At 34.8% G+C, this 22,189-nt stretch overlaps 1 protein-coding gene across 2 annotated transcripts in view; it reads left to right on the plus strand.

Annotated features, from left to right (window-relative positions):
* The window catches only part of ASCC3 (activating signal cointegrator 1 complex subunit 3), a 284,673-nt gene that overhangs the window by 218,876 nt on the left and 43,608 nt on the right, over positions 1 to 22,189 (plus strand). For both annotated transcript variants that reach the window (XM_080390028.1, XM_080390029.1), the window contains exons 31-34: positions 7,173 to 7,310; positions 7,412 to 7,532; positions 10,950 to 11,082; positions 13,651 to 13,776. In XM_080390028.1, the coding sequence (XP_080246154.1) occupies positions 7,173 to 7,310; positions 7,412 to 7,532; positions 10,950 to 11,082; positions 13,651 to 13,776 (518 nt within the window). The remainder of the gene's footprint in view (positions 1 to 7,172; positions 7,311 to 7,411; positions 7,533 to 10,949; positions 11,083 to 13,650; positions 13,777 to 22,189) is intronic.

Raw genomic sequence — 22,189 nt, forward strand, 5'->3', positions numbered from 1 at the left:
AGCCAAATGTTGGTCTATGTTTGTGTTAGCTTCCCAGTGTGTAGACTTCATAAACCTTCTTAAAATGCTGTAAACAATGCAATCTATAATAATATCTGGAAGACTGCTATTGAGGTAGACAGATTTTTAGAGCCATTAAAAGTGAGTTTTCTCTGTTACCCTACATGTCAGCTTTTCTGTGATGGTAACAGAGAGATTCAGGCCTTGTGGGAAGGGGATTGGAAAGGGGGAGAGACCAACACTGATATTTGTTACTTGTTTATCAGCTATGCCATCATCTGAGCTTCTCTCCTCTTCTGCGTACAGATTCTCCCTGTAGTGGTAGTGCCAAGCCATCATCTCATTTGGATGGTTCACAAGGGTTCCATTCACAAAACCACACTACTTCTTTTCACAGTACTCTCAGATACTGGGCAAATCCATCCCCATCTCTGCCACCCAGCTCCAAGTCCCAGATTCAGTCAATATTTCAAACAATCATATTTCAAAGAACGTGAACTTGTATGAATCTTCTGGAATATGTATTTGTATAAATGATGTACAAAAACAGCCCTTCAACCATTGCCACCAAAGTAGACAACAGCATACCTGGATCATGGAGGAATCATGCAAAATGTTCTTTCCTTCAAAGGAGTCAGTTGCCTAGCAGGTGCAACTGAATTATAGTCAAGAAGGAATTTTGTCCTGCATCCATCTACTGAAAATATATATTACAGGCAGGTCCATTTGTTTTTGGAGATGGTTCTTCCTGGATGCTTTCCTTGAATTTTATCTCTGATGTAGTTTCCTGCTCATACCCATGTTCCTGCAGTATTCAGAAAGTTGAAAGGTACTGAGAGTTGAGAGAGCAGTCAGTCTTCATAAGACTGAACAGTACTTGATGAAAACTGCTGTTTCTAGTACAGATAAGTTTTCCAGTTCTACCGGAACTGTTGATGCACAATAGTTAAATCTGTACAACATATTCTATCCAACTAATTTTCAGGCTATGTACATGCTTTTTGTGAGGAAATGTCCACTCAAATACCTCATGTCTAGTTTAGTCTGAGCAAGAAAGCCTCCAGTGATGTTGAAATACCCTACTTACTGAGATTTGTGGCTGATACTTCAAAACTCATCTCTGCATTTGCCAATTGCTATGGATAGCACGTGCAGATGTTTTTCAGGATTTAAGCAAGACTGCGACAGTTTGCCCAAAGTAGATTGAGTGGGCAGTCTCTTGAAAGAATAGTTACCTATCTCTAGAGCCTTAGAAGTGAAGCTTTTTCTTTTTCTGTAAAGTGCATTGTCCATACACATTCCAAAATGAGCTCCCTATCCCTTTTACAATTTGCAGTCCCAACACAGTTTATTTTTACGAAAGAGTGAAGAAGCAGCTGGAGCTGCCCTCCTTGCCATTTGCAGTTGTTCCAAGGACACTTCAGTAGACATCACTTTGTAGTGATCATCCCACTTACACTTAGGAGGCACAGGTGCATTGTGACAGAAATGTGAATAGGCAGTGCACCTCAAGAAGACTGCCCCTGTAAATTGAGTAATTCTTCATTTCTTTTTCTTGTTCATTGATGCCAATGTGGCAATGAAAAAATAAAACCTTATGCTTACCCTGCTTTTTTGTATCATCATGAGATGATTTTTAAATATACACTTTCTAGCTAATATTCTAATTTGGAGCTGTTAGCCAGGACTGTCACATTCAAGCGTGTGACCCATTACTTATCTTCTTGAAAGGGACAATATCTCAGATTATCCTTTTGGAAACAGCCAGTGCCGCCGGTTTGTGGTGTTAAGCTGGGGTAAGATCGCTTCTACGGTTCTGTGTTAGGAGCTGCCTAAAGAGGAACAAGTCCTTTTCTTTCAAAAATTGCATCTATGTCTGTTCTGGCAGCAGATGTTGCAGTCTTTTTACAACATAATTTATTAGAATCAGTTTATTTATTTTTCAGTTTATTTTTCTCTAATGTTTTTACTGCTTATTGTTTTTAAGCTAAAACAAAACTACAAAGTAGTGTTTATTGTTTATTGTTTGAAATTAGAATGCTGTCCTTACCAGCAAGCAAGCAGGGTGTTATCTTATTTGGGTTTCTTGGGTTTTTTTTTAAGAAATTTATTCCCTGGCCAGATACTTGGATTTTTTTTATATACTTACAGTTCAAGGATGGATAAGAAATGTACCCATGTACACAGTTTTAACTTTAACCGCAATGATTTTTGCATTCTGCTTTGTGCATCATTTTACCATCTGCATCTTGTTAAGACTGTTCTTTATGAAACCTCTAGAAATAACTAAAATCCTTTAGCATAAAGATACTTTCTGTAATATTCAATAGCATCCATACCAGAAATAGCCAGCTTCCACTGAATTCAAAGGCATTTGAATGAAGGGCATTCGTTGACTCCAAAAGAATGAATCAGGCCCATACTGACTCTGTGATTTTAGTTATGTGAGTGTATAAACATGTGTGCGCTAATGATGGATTTGTATATGTGTTCATACACTGTGTGGAAATATGCATAGACATATGTATGAAAGTGAATTAAATTTTTCTGTATAGTTCTGGTTTGCATTGCTAAAAAAAAAAATCCCAAGAATTGTTGGAAAGACAAAAGATGACTTTTCCTTCTCTAACCTTTAAATCAAATAACCTGTTATCTCCATGTTAATGTTCTGAGGTAATGTTGTGCTATAAAACAGGAATAGAAGAATCTGGTCTATGTCATGAATAGGTATATTGCTGTCTTTTAGATGAGATTTTTAACATTAAATATATATGTTTCAATAATATATGTCAATTGTTTAAACTGTATTTTCAAATGTTTCTTGAATAATCTTTTTTGAGAAATTTAGGCATCTTGTTTTGTGTGGGAGAGTTCTGGAGTACAAGTCAACTCTTCATCAAAAATAATTTTGTAAGATGACTTTTTTTTCTGCCTTCGAAGATCAGGAGGGTACCCAAGAATGATTTCTAAGTGTTTCACTCATTATAGTAGTTCAACTTCCTTCTACAAGATGTTGTTTTTATGACACAAAAGTGTGTCATAAAAAATTAACATTTAGTTATAACAAGGAGATGTTTTTATTACACTTAACATCTGTAGCAGATGTGAAATATGTAATTATTTTTGTAAAAGACTTCATAACTTTCATGATTCTTTTGTTTGGCACATCTTTCTTCTATTGGGCATTTTAGACAATTGATAAGCATTATTCAGTGGCATATGGTCTGAGTCTGACGTGCTTTGAAAAGAGTAGAGAGTACTAATAATGAGGATTCTGTGAAAATGGGAAAACCAGCACAACAGATATGCTTTGAGAAAGTATGGGGTTTTAGCATCTTGAAACAATATATCACACTCAAAGGGACAGAATTGGGCTGCACAATCTGTTAGCTCATTCTTGTCCAATCTGGTCTCCTCCTTTCTTTTGGAGCCAGCATTGTCATCAACTTGCTGAATTATACTCTGACTGGAATGTATTTCAGGCACAGGGTAATGTATCTACTTAAATGGAATCCTATCTTTCTACAAAAGCTTTTTAAGTATAATAAATTTAAAATATAAAAAAGTTCTATTAGCTTAAAGTAAATGGTTCAACAGTTTACATATGTGCAGGAACAAAGAAAATGACTACTTACTAGTTTGAGAAAAATCTAGCTTGTTAAGAGATTAGAATATTAAAGGTAGAAATAAAGTTTATTTTTTATAATAAATATTTCTCAGTGCTACTGGAGTCCCAATTTGGTTTTCAAAGGTTTCTTATTAAAAGATGGATTCCTAATCAGCCTAATGTTCAGAAAGCACATGAGATATTTTTGTTTGTTCATCAGAAAAGAAGGATAGCAAAACCACATGGGCCCAATCCTGCCTGTCTTGGGAGTCCAGGAAAAAATCCCTCCTTGCATTAAGTTCCCTGCATCAGTGTTGTATGGCGGGTTTTTGTGTCAGTACCATGTATATTTCTTTATATTATTTTAATACACGTGTGTTCATAAAATAAAATGTAATTTTTTTAACCCTTTTATGAGTTAACATTACTGTTGTTTTCAGAAAGATGAATAGTAATGAAGTTACAACAATATGGAAACGTTAGATTTGTTCTATAGTCACAATGCTGTGTCTGTTTCTGGCTAATGAACCTATTAATTGTGCTATTATTCCTTAATACAAAGTGCTAATATTCTTACACTACACTGACATGAGAGTTTTATTTTAAAATAAATTGTCATGAGAATTTTAAGCCTTGGATTGTGCCTATGGGTAAAATAGTTATGTTTATTACATTGATTTATGTGAAAGTGAGGGGTCAGCTAAAAATGACTAGGATTCCCTGCTGCTAAAATGACAGGATAGTAGTACATGTGCCAGCTCTCCTGCTAAGGGTTCTTCAGTTTTCCTGTGGTAAATTACAGTGCTTTGCAGGTATGACTAACAGCACCACAGGCCACCACTGTAATACAAGTCAGAGAGAAAAAAAAAAAATAACCACCACTGATTGTAAAAGCAAGAAGAACATCTTCAAATAAATTCCCAGCAGTGTGAATTTAGGAAGTTTTATGCTGTCAACTACATGGCAAAAAGGTTTAGCTCTGATTCTGTACTGAAAATAACCAACACTGTAAAACTGCATGTGCTGAAGGAGCGGTCTTATCGCTATAGACTAATCCAAATCAGCTAATTTGATCCCTGTACTCTTCTAAAGGAAAAGAGAGTTTAGATTCATTAGTTTCCCAATACCAAATTTGCTCATGTTAACAATGAAATAAACATCATTGGAACTGGCTTGTTACATTAAAGATAGAACTATCATGAGATGATGATTCTTGGTGGGGAAGAGAAAACTTTATTCAGCAATATAGTATCTTTTGTCAGTTTTTGAATGCAGCAATTGAGTAAAATGTAAATACGTTAATTTTTTCATTTATTTTTTCTGATATTTACCAGTGCCATTTTCTACTTTTTCATCTTAATTTCCTGTCAAATATATACATATAACTATTATTTCTCATAGTGTGTACCTAAGCATAAGGAGCCTGTGCAGTGCTAGTACCACTTCATAAATCCATAGCACAACAAGTATTAATAGGTTCAAGAATGTATTTAGTAATGTATGTTGATGGTCATAATTGTAGAGAAAACAGTATACAGGTTCTCATTTTATGGAGCTATTTTTTGTCTTAGGAGAAAAAAAATCTTTAAGATGGGTCATAATTCATGTTGTCTACACTACAGTCACATGCCTACATGTTGACTAGAGAAATCAAAGGTTTGCTGATTGTATCTAGATAGATAAACTTTATCCTTTAACATATCCTCCTTTCATTCAGTTCTTTACTCTCTTCTACTTATCTACCCCTCGTCTTGTTTCCCTTTCCTAAATAGACTTATCCCCTCTTCACTTCTCAATTCATTGCTTTACTCTTTCTGCTTCCATTCCTTTTAGTGTTTATAGTCCCTGTCACTCTTTTCTTTTGTAAGCATCCTTTTCTTTTATACGTGCCTGCTCAGTTTATACAACAGACCTTCCATGTCTTATAATATAGGAAACTCTCAGGAACATCCAGTCAACTGTGTTGTAAGGAAGAATAAAGTTAGGAGCTTCCATTGACAGATCAAATTGATTGAACCAAGCAAAAACTTGATTGTGGTTTTTGTTTTGTTTTTTTTTAAATTGGGTTTTCTGTTACTTCCATCAATTCTGGTTCTGTTAGTCAATACTACTTTAAGCAATAGATATTTTTAAATGCTTTGCAATTTGCTCTTCCTGACAAAATTGATTTACAAAATCTATATTGTGTGTTTGATAGTTTTTAAAACCTGAATATGGACTATTATATTCTCTGGCTTTTTTGTACCTTTTAAGGATTTTTTTTTATAATGGTAGTGACATATGTCATTTGAGTTTAGATATGTGAATAATTTTATTAACGTTAAAGTCTGAGAATTATAAAATCCAGGAGACATTTAGAGAAGGTTACAGTTCTGATCAGAGGTGCAACACCTCAGGGTCCTACGTGGAAATTAAGATTTCACTGCAGTCATGCAGGTATCATATCTCAGTATTTAAGATACTCAGTCTGAGATGAGACTGAATACCTTCAGTTACCCTGAGTAATTCATTCCGCGCTACTGTTTTGTCTCTAACCTTGGCTATACCTGTTAGGTTCACTGTGAATGATGCTGCCCATAAGTATGCAATATCATCATGCCACTGCTGGTGGCACCAGGAAACCACTAATAAGAGATGAGGTTTGAAAGTTCCTGGCTATAATTATATTAAAATCACATAAAATAATAATGGCCTTAAGAAGTAAAACAACAGAAGGACTATTGAGAGGTAAAATCACTCAACAAGACAAAAGTTACAAAGCTTTTGTTCATTGTTAGTGAGGGGCTTTTCACAGAGGTCATCTACAGATATAAATGAGCTTATTATGAAGTTTACTGCTTGGAAAGATAGTCAAGAAATACAGTGAAAATGATAGTAGTTAAAATGATTACAAGTAGTCATTGATGTGACATTTGAAAAAACAAATAGTGATAATAATAATAAATAGCTTTTTTTCTGGACTTCTAAAAGTTTTAAATGAAGACACTTATTGTATGTTGGATTTCAGTACCGGGCTTGAGTCTATGAATTAAAAACACTCAAAATTTTTTTTTCAAATTAATTTGCATTCAGCCTGTGAATAGGAAACTTTTTTGTGAATAATTACAGAATTATCAAACTGAAAAACTGTGTCTTTTCATAGGTATTAGAGAGAGCCAGGTTTATTTTTCATGACCATTATGTTACTGGTTGCAGGGATTTGCTATGGTTTTATACCAGTTCTAACCCCTTTGATACTAGGGATTGCATTAAACAAACACACAGCAGAATGCACAGCATTTGCCCAGACCTGTCAAGATATTTTCAGCATTTTCATTTCCTTATCTGCACTACTTGGTATGTCAATAAAGTCATGTGTATTTTGTATTCCCCCCCATCATTAATATGGTTGATTTTTTTTAGACTAAAACCAGACTGTTCAGAGACTGAAGACTGCGTTTTCCTGTTTGTATAAACAGTATTGAGCAAATTATCCTTGCTATAAAGAAAAAAAGATAACAATGCTAAAAGTTTAAAATTTCTGAGTAGTCTGTTTTAAAGCATGCAACTATCCTTTCTGTTACAGATGAATGACATTATAGTGACAGTTAGAGATTCAAATCTGAAGCTGACACTTGCTTTTGGAATAGGCATGCACCATGCAGGTCTGCATGAGAGAGACAGGAAAACTGTGGAAGAATTGTTTGTGAACTGCAAAATCCAGGTACGTTTGTTCTTTTAATCCTGCCATAATGAGTTTTACATGGAATTTTAAAAGTTGGCTTTTTGTTACATATACCTCATTAATCTTTCTTTCTGTTTTAGGTTCTTATTGCCACAAGCACATTAGCTTGGGGTGTAAATTTTCCAGCTCATTTAGTAATTGTTAAAGGAACAGAATACTATGATGGAAAAACAAGGCGTTACGTGGATTATCCCATTACAGGTACTCACATACATTATGGGAATGCTCATATGCTGAAATGTATTTCAAGCATATGCAAATGATCTGGATTTTTTAGTAATTAATCACTGAAAATGCCTAATTTGGGTAGACTAGGAGTACTGAGGAAAGGGTTTCTTTGTTTAATGCAAGTTGTAAAAGAACTCTTAAGATTTTACGTAATAATGAAAATGTTTCTGGTTTGTGAATCTTTTTTTGTGCTAAATTCCTTTAATGCGTATTGTTCAAAATAGACATTAAACAGGGGCAATTTAAAGTTATATTTAGCTACTACTATTTATACAATATATATATATTGTATAAAAGGAAATTTTCATACATGCAATTTTTTTTTTTCATTTTTGAAACCTTTTTTTGAACAAATCTGGTTTTAATAGTAAATTTAGCCATGGTTTGAAATGCAACTTGTCTCACACATGTATGAGAACATAAAATTAATACATAGTCAATTGACAGTAAGCAAAAAACCGTTAGTCTAGTGTCTTCAGTGATGTAAGTGATACTTCAGAAACAAACAGCTAAATTAAATATTTTAATTTCTGGTTTGATATAGGCTTTTATTGATTTCTAGCTCCAGTCAACTCCACTTTTTATAAACTGTTCTGCAGTGTTTTCAACAATCTTAAGAAAGTGAACCATAGAATAACTTCTTTCAGAGTTCAGACAGGGAGAATATTTCTCTGGATGGTACTAAGCTTGAAGAATGAGGACAAGCTAAATTTATTCCAGGTTTCCTGTTCTGTTTTCCCTTTCTCTTTTTGCAAGAGATTAATTAATCCTATGCTATGCCAGAGATGTGTACACCTAAGGACAATCTGAATGTTATTTGTCATGTAAATAGAGAACTAGCGTCTTTTTAACCACATGCTGTCTTTTCAGTTTGATAAGTTTACTAATGAAAAAAAGCTCAAACTGAAAATACTACAGGGGTTACTTCTCCAAGTAACCTATCATAGAGTTTAATTTAGTGGTTAGAGCTCTGCAGGAAACTTAGGATCAATTTCCAGACCAGCTCACTTGTTCAAAGATTCTGGTATGACCTGGGAGCTCAGCCATGCACACTTGCCTTTTGTGACAGACTTTGGCTGATTTAAACATACTGCAGTCTCTGCAGAGAAGTAGTATCTTGCGAGTCCCAACTGGAAGAATAGCGACTTTGTTCCTGAATGGGAAAAAGTGATGAGGAAAGAAATCAGCTGTAGTTTGAAGTTTTATGTTGAATCTGTAGGACTGTCAGAGATCAGTATTAGAGAACATAGTATATTCAGAAGAAACCAGAAACTCAATAAGCATTGAAGGCTTACTATGCTATTCTGTAAATCTGTCGTACAAGTACACACAAAGCCTTTAGGGAATGCTTATACTTTTTATTGCTTTTTTGAATTCAGGTGACTTGGACATTGGGGGTTGTTAAATTTTCAGTAAGACTGGAGGGGGGATGGAATACCACCATCTGTAATGGAAGCATTTAGATTTTGTTGTCTGCACTGCAACCGAAAATGCAGATTCCTTACTTTATGAAGAAACATGTGGTGTGGTTTACTTAGAGCATTTTTATTTTTAACTTTCTAGAGAATATTTATGCATCTGGAAGTTCTGTGGATAGGTAGTACAGTTTTGAAGCAGCAATAAAATGAAAATATGATTAATTTCTTTCTGAAATACTTCCAAAAATTTCACAATACTGCCTTTAATGCTGCCCTCAAGTTATGCCTTCCTTTCTGTCATGGTGTAATTTGGTTTCTCCCTGCTGAAGTTACCTTTCTGTATCATGGGTGCATTTGGCTCCAAGGAAGTAGCGGAGGGCAGAATGATTTGTTCTGGTGTATTCAGTAATTTCAAAATAAGTAAAAGTGCTTCTTTGAGTGAAGTCAGAGGTTTTGAGGAGGGCCTTTTCTCAGTTACCAGACATTTTGTTAGCCAGTTGGATCATATTTAACATTTGAGGAGTTTAGTCCAGATTAAAAGCAGACAAGCAACATATAGTCACTAAAGAAAATACTGGGTTTGGATAATTACGTAGTGGGTATTGGCAAAAATCATTTCCTGACGCTTTTTGGTAAATCCATTTCCTGTGTGGTATTATGCATAATTTAATTCACTACATTAGAGTAGCAAGAAGTTGTTTCATCACCCTCTTGTGCACTAACCTATTCAGAAACATAATTTTTGAACTATTTTCATTTTACATTTTCATGTCACTACTGGATGAACAAAAGGAATAAACTGATAAAAAACATTGCTGTCTATATAGCTCATAGGTACACAAGTGAAAATGTGTTACTGAAAACTTTTATTGTCATCAGGCTGTTTCCTCCTTTCATGGCCTGTTGCCTTATCCCATTCTACACCCTTTTGCTTTTCCTTCACCAACTGACCATTGGGCCAAAACCTTAATGATTCTGAAGCCAAAGATACTGCTTTTCAAAATGCCAGGTACTGCAAGCTATGTTGTGCAGGTATGGCAGAGAATCATAGAAAATCCACAAAGCAGTTTTAAAATGAAGATGTAAAACTTACTTACTAAGTTCTTTCCATTGTTTCTTCAAAGTTAAATAGCAGTTGGAGGTACCAAAAAGGAATCGGAGCTCTGTTGAACGAGACACAAAACAGCCTATGCAGATGCACTTCTCAGATTATCAAAAGACACAAATAGATGATAGGGATACTTACCTTGGTGGCCAGGAAGCAAGTTGAGCGTGTTTTGTATAAACTAGTGTTTTCAGTGTTTTTAGAAATCATTAACTAGTATTTGCCAGTAATGATGTGTAGGCAGGGTAGTAGAGGTAAGCTTTAACCATACCTGCTTTTCAATTCATATATTGTAATCTGATATAGGGACAACATATGATGCAAAACCATCTCTATTCCAGTGCTAATAAATAATATAACTTGTCCTGAAGTTTGAGTGGTAAAGATCATAGCTGCCAGTAATTAGAATTTGCCTTTACTATTTTATCTCTGAAATACTCAAATCCTAAGAAATCATATGTAGCAGAAAAGCTTATACAAGGAACTTTTATTATTGTAAAGTCAAATACTTGAAAATTAGGAAATAGACAGTTGCCATTGTAGGCATCATGAGTTCTCTGACTTATCATCTTTAGTTGCATATGCTCAAACAAGGGATGGATCTAGAATGGAAGGGGAGTAAAGGATATTTATATTAGATGTAAGCTTGGATTCTATTGCAGTGGGTGGTCTTCAAGCATGCAGGAAGATAGACCCTGCCAGAAAGAAGCTTATCGTAAATTTATCTGAGATGGAAAAAAAAATTAGAAGTGTCAAAACGAATAGAGCATATAAGGCCAAAGAAATCCAAATATCCTGTATTGCACATTATACTTATGTGAATACATTTACTTATACATTTGTTTATACATTATTGTCTTTCGGCAGATGTCCTTCAGATGATGGGACGTGCTGGCAGACCGCAGTTTGATGACCAAGGAAAAGCTGTAATTCTAGTTCATGATATTAAGAAAGACTTCTACAAAAAATTCCTTTATGAACCTTTCCCAGTGGAATCAAGGTAAAGAAAGCAATCAGAAAAGCTGATCAAACTATAAACAATACTACAAATGAGGGTTAGAGAAAAGTGAAACAAAATTCCTGTGCTGAACACCGCCTAAATATTGGGGTCCTAGAGGGAAATCATTTTCCAAAAAATATTACCCATCTTTATGCAGAAAAATCCTTTCTTCCATGAGTTTTGAAGCACTGTTGAGCTTTTTAGTCTGTTCCCAGGTAGTACTGCCAATGCTTCTCTGGTTCTGAGTCTTATCTCAGACATTTGAATGAGAGCACAAACTGTTCTTCAAGGCCAGTGTCTAGAACAACTATATGTGATCCACTGAACCGTCTCTGAAATTCTGTGATAAATTCTTAAAAAAAAAGAGAAGTGAGTTTCTGTCACGTTTTACGTAGAATACTTGTACCATTAGAGATATCACACTCTTCAAAATCTCACAAGTTCACAAAGAAATCTACAGTGTAAAATACTACTAATACATTTCAACACGTTTCGCTTCAAAATTGCAATATATTTGACAGAAATGTAGAAATACCACCTTTTTGCAGCCTCTCTGAACTTAGTTGATAGAAAGTTTGCTGTCTAGCCTTTTTATGCCTTGGTTTTGATATTCATAACATACTTAGTTGTTCAACAAGAAGCAGAACTAGTTACATTGGTCTCCTATAGATGCAGATTTTGTCAAGGAATTCTCAGACATCTAATAAAGCATGAGCATTACTGAAAGCTTTTCTCAGGGATGGAAGAATTCACAGTATTGTTCTCCTAAGGAAACTTCATCCCTCAACAGAAGTAATAAAGGGACCTTTATCTGGTCAGGAAATTTGTAGGAGCTTGAGAGTGCTATCCACCTGTGAAATGTAGTTGAAATAGGCTGGTGTATTTGAACATTAATTTCTGTGTTGCAGAGACAGACATACAATTTTTGCAAAGAAAGAAAGAATGTGGAGACATGTACTTCATTTCATTAGGAAACCACACTTTTCTGTTTTTTTAACATATAAATTGCACTTAGCACAAAAGGCAAGGAGTTGAACTTCAAAATGGTAGTTAATAAGTCAAAAGAGCAGTGTGAGTAAAATGTTGATGATATATCCAGACTCTATGGCACTAACATAAACTAGGAAAACTTTCTACTAATTGGCAAGTGGTGTTTCTAAATAAAGAAATTGTATCTTCAATATAACAGTAGTAATCACACCTTGTTCTGCTTTGGAATACTATAAATATTGTATGTTTCTAGTAGTTCCATTTTCTGTGCATATATTTACTTTGTAGTTTGATATATTTCACCTTTTATTATAAACAGAGAATATTTGAAAAATTCACATATCAGCAATCTCGTTAAGTTCTATGTAGGTTGTGAACTGATTAACTTAAGAGTTGTCTTGGTCGCTTTTGTGATCAAGTATTTGAACTAAGAAGCTTCATAGCTTTGAAGAGAAACTGATTGGGGGTTTTTAGAGGGTTTTTAGCTTCAGCATGCTTTCCCATCTGTTCTACCAAAGAACAGATTTATCAGCTTTGTGTGGTATTTCCAATTTGTAAAATTAAACTTCATATTTTTTTAATTAAAGCTTTTTCCAAAAGTCATTGTCTATGTATTAGTTGTAAGACTTGAGTACACAACTCATATGACAGGCCTTGTGCTCTCACCAATCATGGGTCTGAAATATAGCACATTAGAAGCAAAAGAGAAAGCACTCTTTATTATGGAATAGCTGTCATCTGTCCGGTTTCTGTTGGACAATCTGGGTAGAACGTCTTCAGTTCTTATCTTCAGAAGCATGCAATCAGTGGTATTGAGGAGTAAAACCAAAATATTAGCAATAGAAAAAGAACAGTAGGAAAAGAAAAGGATTATAATACCGGAAAAATTAGCTTGGTCCTTAAGGGTATTTGCCATTCTCTGACTGAACTCTGGCCAGGCATGATCTCATTAGATACCCTAATGAAGGTCTTTATTCCATTTAATGACACTAAACAGTATTTTACTTTGTAAGAATCATCTTAAACTTCTTTTGTTCTTCTGTGTTTCTGAGTTTAGATCTTTCTGGGTAAGGGTAGTTGCCTTTTCTTTCTTCTTCTTTTTTTTTTTTTACCTTGGATAAAGATGAGGCAAAATCTGGGGGAAGCAATTTTGATGTAATTTTAATAGCCCTCGAGTATTTGTCAAGTATTAGCTAAGCTATTGCCACTGTTTCATTTCCTGTTTGTCTTTCCACATGATTCTCTATTGGATTAAACCAGCATGATCATATGGTCAACATACAGTATTCAGAAGTTACCACTGAGTAGCTCCATCTGAATACATTCCATGAATGACTTAAACTTGTGCATTCTTGGTCCAATCTAAAAATAATTTGATCTTCATTCCACTATCATGTAAAGAAGATGAGTGACCTTGCAATTACATTCCCCCTTCTTCCCTGCTTCTCTTTTACCAGAAGATAAATGTATATTTTCAGATTAAAAGCAATAAACCTTGTAATGCACAACTCTACAAAGTGCATTACCTGCCTTTGTGATTATAAAGTCAGCTAAGTCCTCTTGTTTCCTGTTCTTCAGCTTGTTAGAAGTCCTAGCTGACCACTTAAATGCTGAAATTGCTGCTGGAACTATTACTTCTAAGCAGGATGCAATGGATTATATCACCTGGACTTATTTCTTCCGGCGACTTATAATGAACCCAACGTAAGTATAAAATACAAATGCAATTTAATCTAAAGGTAACTTGAGGGTAGAGTTGATCCAAAGGTGATCCCAGTGCTGTTGGAGCCTAGAATACTTAGCAGTCTCCAATGTAGGAGCATTATTGGCCCTCACATGGAACTGGTGTGCACATTGTTTTAATATTTTTTTCTCTTAAATATAAATGCGTTTCATAGCAGATAACTTTACAATTTATTGACAACTATAAAATAGCCTTATTGAGAGGACTACATCAGCATCCCTAAAATAAAACTCCAGATTATCACATTCCTTTAGGTATGTATTTATAATGTGTTACTTTTTTTTTAGCTACTACATTGATATATTCAGCCCAGTTTTCTATAGAAAATCTATTAAGACCTGGATTTTCCTAATAAATGGGAGAATAGCTATCAGCTGTTTCTCTGTGATAAAGTTTACTTTCATTAGGGTGTCCTGGTGAAACCATGTGTGCAATACTTTCAGTGATTGTTATCATCCTGCCTAGCTCCAGCTGGTATGCAGATCATTCTGAGCTGTTCCAGCAATGCAGTCTGCCTTTGCCACAACATTGTTTTGGGTAAACGGTATGTTACCTATCATGTGATCACTCACCCACTAAAATAATGTGGCAAAAAAAGAATTAGGCATTAATAGCACTAAATATTTATTGATGTACTCCAGAGTGTTGTATTCCTGACATCATGTTAATGTCTATAACATTTGGCTGAATTTTTGGCTGGATTCTTATGGGTACCTGTTGGTGGGAGGCTGCAGGTGATAAAATAATTTCTTAAATTTTTTATTAGTCTTCATTAGTTTTGAATTCTGCATCTAGTCCTATGCTGAGAATCTCCCACAAACCAGAATTTCCACCTAATCTTCTTGGGAAATAAAAAATGCAGAGTGTTAGAACTGTACACTAAAGAAAACATATTCAGTTCTCTCACTTCATAATGAACAAAATGAATACATTCATGTGGAAGGTATTTCTCCCCTGTCAATGACGAACAGCTAAATTCTGATTTTGTGTAATTTGGTGTGGGTAAAACTGTGTTTATTTGTATGACTTCGGAATTTACAGGTGATCCATACTGCAACTAATGTGAAAAACTCTGCCACCGCAGACGCTATTCTTTTTTAGTATAAAGAATAAGTGATGTTATTTTAAAATGTCTTGCTCTTGAATTGCTGTGTTAAAGTGATTTTTTAATTATTTGTTTTTGGCAAACTTTGATCATGCAGTATCTGTGGTAGGTAGATTTTTAAGACACAACATACAGCCCAAAGGTAAGTGTAGAATATAGAAATATAGTAGTTTGATTTAATAGGCAAGCTCTTCCCAATATAAAAGAAGGTTCCCACTGGAGTATGGGGTTGGCATGTTGACTGATGGTCCTTTTTTCTCAGCAGTTTCTTTAATGTGCAGTGTCATGGAAAGCTAAATCTGAAGTTACCACAATATCGACTTCTAAGAAAAAGTTCTGCTGTTCTGAGAGGACTGTGGGAAGAAAGTGGAGGAAGGGGGAGGAACCTGCTATATTTCATAGTAAGATGCAGAGCCTTTGTAGTGAGAAACAAGATGAACAGACCTTGGCTACTCATGTCCATAGTGGCAAGATAGAAATGCATCTTGAAGTCTCTAATGAAATTAGAGATTGGAATGCCACACATGGGGGTTGGAACAGTTCACAAGTAGTGCTGCTTTACTCCCTGTCTCATCCACGCAGAGGCATTCAGCATTCCTTCTGAACTCAGTCATGCAGGGAGAAAAGTGAAGGATGTTATTGACTGTGTCAAAGAGGTCACTTCTAGATACCAAGTGCAAAATGCAGGGGATGCGCATGCTTTCCATTCTTTGACATAACAATAAATTCTATCAAGTTTCATCAGAAGTTACTAAACTAGCCATTTAGTAGAGTCCCTAGACCTACTGTCTGTGGTATCTTCAGACCTCCCACAAGCCAAGCAGTTCCAGTGTGGTCGATGTTCGAATGAGGTACACCAAAGGAAGACTGAAGAGTTTTATGAGCAGAAGTCAGTGATAGTCGGGATAATTTTGAATAAATTGCAGTATGGTAACAGAGTTTACTGTTCCATAGACGAGCATATGAAGCGATTGATATTACCAAACAAGACCTATTTGTGATGTGACCCTTAATAATCCAAAGGTTTTAGGGTTTATTTTCTTTGAAAGAGTAGGAGCACAATGGCTGAATTTTGATTTGGGTAGTTACACAATAACCACGTAGTGTCACTTGATGCAGTGTTCTTTATCATGTCCTGCCCCAGAGCAATTTTGTTGGCTTGCTTTCCACCATGAAGCCAGAACTGTTTTCCAGCCAGCAGGTGATTGTACCTTAGTGCTGAATAAGTAGTTCCCGCATGCATGATTGGTAAATTGCCTTGGGATTCATTGGCATAAAAGTCATTGCATGTGATGCTGTAAATCCCCAAAATAATGGGCTTAGATTATATGCAGAAGATTTATATTCTCATTTATTGTCAGTTTTAGCTACTTGTGTATTAAAGCTGCATAAACAAATTTAGGATCATTCTGTTCCAACCCAGTATCATAAAATGCCTTACTAAATGCCTACAATTTGTATTATTTAAGTAATGTTAATCTACCTTTGTTGTGAGGTAGAGATCAAAGTATCCTTTTGCTCTGAGTATCCAGATTTCTTCTAAACATGGAATTATTACAAAAGTTTTTCTGGCACACTTGAGATAATTGGTTACACTTGTAATAATGGCTTTTTTAATGGTGGTGTTGAAAAATTTTATGTGTTACAATACTTCTTTTCATCAAAACATTTTAATTTTCTTGTTTGATGAATCCCTGTATCTTGAAATCTGTGAAATGGGTTTGAACTGTCTAGTTAAGAGGAGTAATTGAGCTATTGATTTGGCGGAGTGAAGTAGCTGAGTGCTGGTTTTGTTCAGAGGTATACTGACTACTCATGTGCATGCTGTTCAAGAGATGATGTGCAAATGAGAGGGGTGGTCCAAGTAAAACTGTTTATCAAAGTGTATCAGTCTCAATATCCAGAGTTTCTTCCCTTTCTTTCTTGTTCCCTCAAAGCAATTATTCCTAAATATAGAGAGGGTTTTGAATTTGCATGTTAAGTCAAAATTTCTGTGCTACTTCAGTCAAGTACTACAGTGTGTTCTCCTTTTCACATACAGCTTTAGCCAGTATGTTCTTTCCTTAAATAAGATCATACAAACTAGATCAGCAAAGTGCCTCATTCTTTGAAAGGGGCTATTTTGAGAGGCTTGTCTGTCTCCTTTCCTTGGTTGAAATTCCTTGACTATTTCATTCCTTCACCCTTATAAAAGATGATAATCCACAAGTTTCTACAATAGAGAAATGGCTATGGGAGACATTTTCTGTGAATCAAGTTATATTTTCCAGATACATGTGCAGTAAAAGAGAATTAGAAAACTGCAACATATATAAAGTTAAGCAGAATCAACTTTCATTTGGAAAGTTAATTTTTAGATATTCTGAGAGCATCAAATCACATCACTGTTAAAATGTGTGTGGGGTTTTTATGTATTTATACATATATATGAGTGTGTGTGTATATTTACACATTTATAAAATCAGTTTTCTGTGTAAATTCTTTGTGAAGATCTGAAAAAAATTTTTTATCAATTCATTCTCAGAATTATTGAGGAGGGTTTTTTTCACTTTACATGAGTCTTATGAAGTTTTCTGGAGTGAAAGAATAAAGTAGCATAAATTATAATTAAATTTTCTCAGACTGATGCTCTTGTCATCGTACACTTATATTTTACTTAAAATTTTCTTTTCTCAGTATGATTAGCTGAGCATGTCTAATAACATGTAAATAAAACATCTGAATATGTACTGTTCTAATATACTTTCTGGTATTGAAGTGTCAGCCAATATCAGCCAGTCAGGATAGAACTGTATGTATTTCAGTGATGAAATCACAGTTATTCAGAATTTTAGGCCTAGTTTGGAATTAAATCAGAAGGGGGAGATTTAGTTAAAGCAAGTTAAATTAATTAAGATTAAGACATAAGATGGAAGAGGTTGGCGGAAGCTAAGAAGGTGAAGGTGTAGGTGTATTACACTACAGTAATTACCAATAACCATATTTTGAGTGAGTAAAAAGATATTTCTCAAGGTTGAATTCTTTCTTTTACAGTCACATTTAGATCTGTGTGCATGTATATATACTTCATAAATAACAGCTATAGGCATTATTATGAATTTCATAACAAGAGCTTGTTCTTTTAAATTATTAGGGTCACAGTGATATGAGAAGTACAGGAATGTAATTCATTATATGCTTTTACCAAACTATTCACATGAATGAAGTTTTTCTGAGTCTCTCAGACTGGGAAGCCCCAGGCTGCTGAGTATTTGAGCCACCTCCTGTTGCCCAGTGTGCTGCAGTCTGCAGTGAGAATGCAAAGCTGAAGACCCCACAACTCCCCATTCAGAAAGCAGATTCACATAAATGTCTTCCTACTCTTGGATGTGATTTACCTGTACAAATTATCTGTTGGAATATATCACAGGAAAAAAGAAATGCCCAATCAATATGTAAGCAAATTTACATGTGCCTATTACCTCTGATTTCTCTTCTTTCTGAATGCATCTTAGGAGGTAAACTTTCTTGTAAGTGTTTTAATTACAAACACTGATGTGGAGGCAAGTACCTTGCTGATGTTGGAGAAACTGGGCTGTTTTTTGATCTTCTTAAATAACCACAATGTTTAATATACTAAAAACTGATTAAAGATAGCAAAGTACCTATTTCTCATACCTGGCACAAGTCAATATGTGAATGCAAGAAAATATCATAAAATACATATAGAGATTACTGTCTGCAGCATTTGTGCATGCTGTAATGCATTATAGCAAGCCAGTCACGGACTCCAGAGTCAGTCAGTGATGCCTTCGCAACGGAAGTGAGTTGGTACATTGGTTCATAGCTCTTTGGCTACGAAGGTCCATCAGTTGTACCATATACTCAGTACCATTTCCCAGTACCATTTGAGGATGGCAGCTGCTGAAGGCTACAAGCTGATGAAAGTAAACACAGTTGATGGCTGCATTAAAACGATTTACAAAAATTACTGTCTGTGCTTCCCCCATACTTGTTCATAACAAAATGTTGCTTTCAGGACAGTAAAAGTCTCAGCACACTTTCTTCTGTCAGATAAATGCTGTAGATTCACCTTTTTTGCATATTTGTTTCAAAAGGCCTTCTGGGTAGCAAGTTTGTCCTTTTAATATTTTTGGCTGACTCTGCCACCGATTTTCATTATGTGTGTCACTATTACTACCGTATAATCTGAACATAAAAAACATGGTGCTGTTACAAATGACTTCACAGCATTGACAGTTATAGCAAGACCATTTCAAGGCTGATGAAAAATTTTCCAGAGAGATCTCAGGTCAGGTTTACATAAGCTAAACAGGAAATGATTGCCACTATTCACATTAAATCCTAAATGTTTTGTGTAACTTCATCTACATTTTATGTTCCTGCACGTGTCTGTCTCTTTCTCAGCTGATGAAATTCCACACTTCCTTAGATTAGAGAAATAAGTTCATGTTTCACGGTTTGTTGTTCTTGCTAAGCTCTACAAGGTTTGGGATTTTAAATATTTAAAAGACAATAAAAAGTTCCTTCAGTTTTTGATTGTTTAAATTTTACATACTTTGTAAATTTTTATGATACGTAGGGGTTTGTTATTGCTTTTTCCCAATGGACTACTAATAGAAGTTAGCCTGTCTAGCCCATGTGCTAGATGCTGTTAGGATAAAACTGCCTTTGACTTTCACACCTCTCAGGGGACGAGTAATTGTTGTGTTCAAACAGCCTGTAATTGTGATCCCGCTGGCTTTCTCAGTACGCTTCTGGCTATTAGAATCATTAAACAACTCAGCACCTGTTAACAGCATTGTAAATATTCAACCCTGCTTGTGTGCAGGTTGAGTCCAATATAGGAGAAGGCTTACAGAGCCCAGCCTCATAAATTAGAGCTTCTGACAAGTCAATTATTGTGAAACTGGGCTTCACTGTGAAATAAATGAAATGGTGTGCTGATAAAAAGGTAGGCTGTCTGTTTATAGCAAAGGGAAAATAATGACTAGATGATTCAATGCAGTGAGCATGAAACTGCATTGTTTTTATTCTTTATCTGTAATTAAATAGTTAGGTAATAAAGCTTCATAGAGGAACTCACATACAAGGCAGTTTTTATACTTGGAGCATACCAACGTGCAAAATTCAACTTGCATTTATGCCTGTGCATTCAAAACACTGTCTAATGTCATGATACCTCTGTTTTCACTAACGATTTTAACATAGTCTTTCTAGATGAATGGCTTTGCTTTTTATTAAGGGAAAATGTGCTGAGTGACCAAGAAGCTCCTGTGGGTGTGCTCAAAATTATATTTACCCCATTATAGATAGTAGTTAAAACACACTGGTGCCACTTCACTCAAGATTACAGACCATTTAAGATTTTTCTTTACATTGTTTTATTCACACTAGGCAGATAGATGTTTACTCCTCTGACAAAAAATTAGCAAAAATCAGCACTTTTAGAACTCACATAGTTTTTAAAAGGCATTATAATGCCTTTTATGATTACGTCTAGTGTGAAATGCTGCAAATTAAGCAGAGCGTAAGATAAAAGCTGTTCAAATTAGTGTCTTAAATTGCAGTCTCAGAAAAGAATTTCAGTGTATTGCCCATGTCTCTTCCTTTGTTTTATCGATGTTCATCATTAATATTGTGGTACTGCAAATAACAGTCCTGAAATGATACCGTGAAAGTCTGAATACTATGACAACAAAGTGCCTTAATTATAATCATTTCAGTAGTGTTATACTCAATTTAAAGAAAAATACTAATGAATAATTATTAGTTTAGATGTATAAAATAGAAAATCTTTCCACATCTTTAAACAATTTATGTAGTTAATTTGCTCAATTATTTTCAGAAGGTAAACAAAATGTTACAAAGTAATTTTTGCTAATAAAACAGAATCTAAATGTGTTTGATGATGTCAGGCAGATAAAAGGTGCAGATGGAAATATTGACCATTTTTTATCATTGCTATATTACTTCAGTAAATTTAAAAGACGACTCATTAAAATTAAGTTGCATTGAAAATAATGTTAGAGTACTTTTGCTACAATTAAGTTTTCTTCACATAAGGCTGATAATGTTTGGCTGTCTACCATATAAAACTTTTTAGTCAATATAAATTTTTCTTTTGGTTTGGGTTGGTTTTGGACAATAGCTATGTTTTAAATATTTGAGATCATCTCAGCATGAACCCATATGAAATATCACAGAGTTGAAAACTCCTCTGCCATATATATACACACTTTGTTGTCTACTGTAGCTGTTCCCTGCTATCAGAACAGATTTTTTTAATCCAGCTTTACTCCAGCTTTACCCAATTATAAGTGAATATTCAAAGCATGAGAGAATTAACCCCATAATTTGGGATTAATAACAAGGGAAAAAATGTGGAAATTACTGTACTGCTCATTAGCATGCAGGCTTTTTTCATGTATGGTACTGCTATTAAAAAGGATAAATGTTAAAAACTGTTTAAGAAAATAATAATGCAAATCAGAATCTGTTAATAAAACAGTCATGGAAGGATGCTTGTAGTATATAAAAACACAACTCCATCTTTTGAAATTTGCTAACAGCAGCATTACAGTGAATGAAACAGAGCTTAAATCAGAGAATGGGGTTCATCTGCCCAAATATGGCATCAACAACTGAACTGATTGCCTAACATTCTTTTTTTCAGTCAGTGATTACATTTCACCTCATCCTAAAACAGATATATAGAATACTTCAGATGAATGGCATTCTGCAAGCACATGTTCCTCTCCACTGGCAGTAAAGGGAGTTAAAAAGACTTACTCTGTTGTAGCTGTAACTATGTAAAATCAGCTAAAATGAATCTTAGCACAGTGTTTTGGAGCCTGTTGTTCACCTACACAAAATAACACGGAAAGAACCTACTTTCTATTACAGCATGTGGTATTGTTTCCAGTGGGGATGCTGAGTACATCGTAACAGTAGGAAAATTTAGTAAAACAGCTAGTATGAACAAAGGAGCATCTTCCATCATTGCAGCAATCTCAGTAGTCTGTGTGACAGTATTTTACAGAATTAAATGAACAGGGACAACCTTTAACACGTCAGTAAATCATCAAAATTTTTGTTTGTTTGAATTCCACTTTGAAATGTCATTATTTAATTGCTCTGCTTAAATTCAGAATTTTTGAACTTTCTGAGCATGCTCAGTTTTGTTTTACTGCTCATTGAACTTAATTGTTACTTTCTGAATTGGTGCCCATGTTGAATCTAGGACAAAACTTCTTACTACATTTTTA

This window comes from Falco punctatus (genome assembly GCF_963210335.1).
Source record: "Falco punctatus genome assembly, chromosome: 5".
Lineage (NCBI taxonomy): Eukaryota > Metazoa > Chordata > Aves > Falconiformes > Falconidae > Falco > Falco punctatus.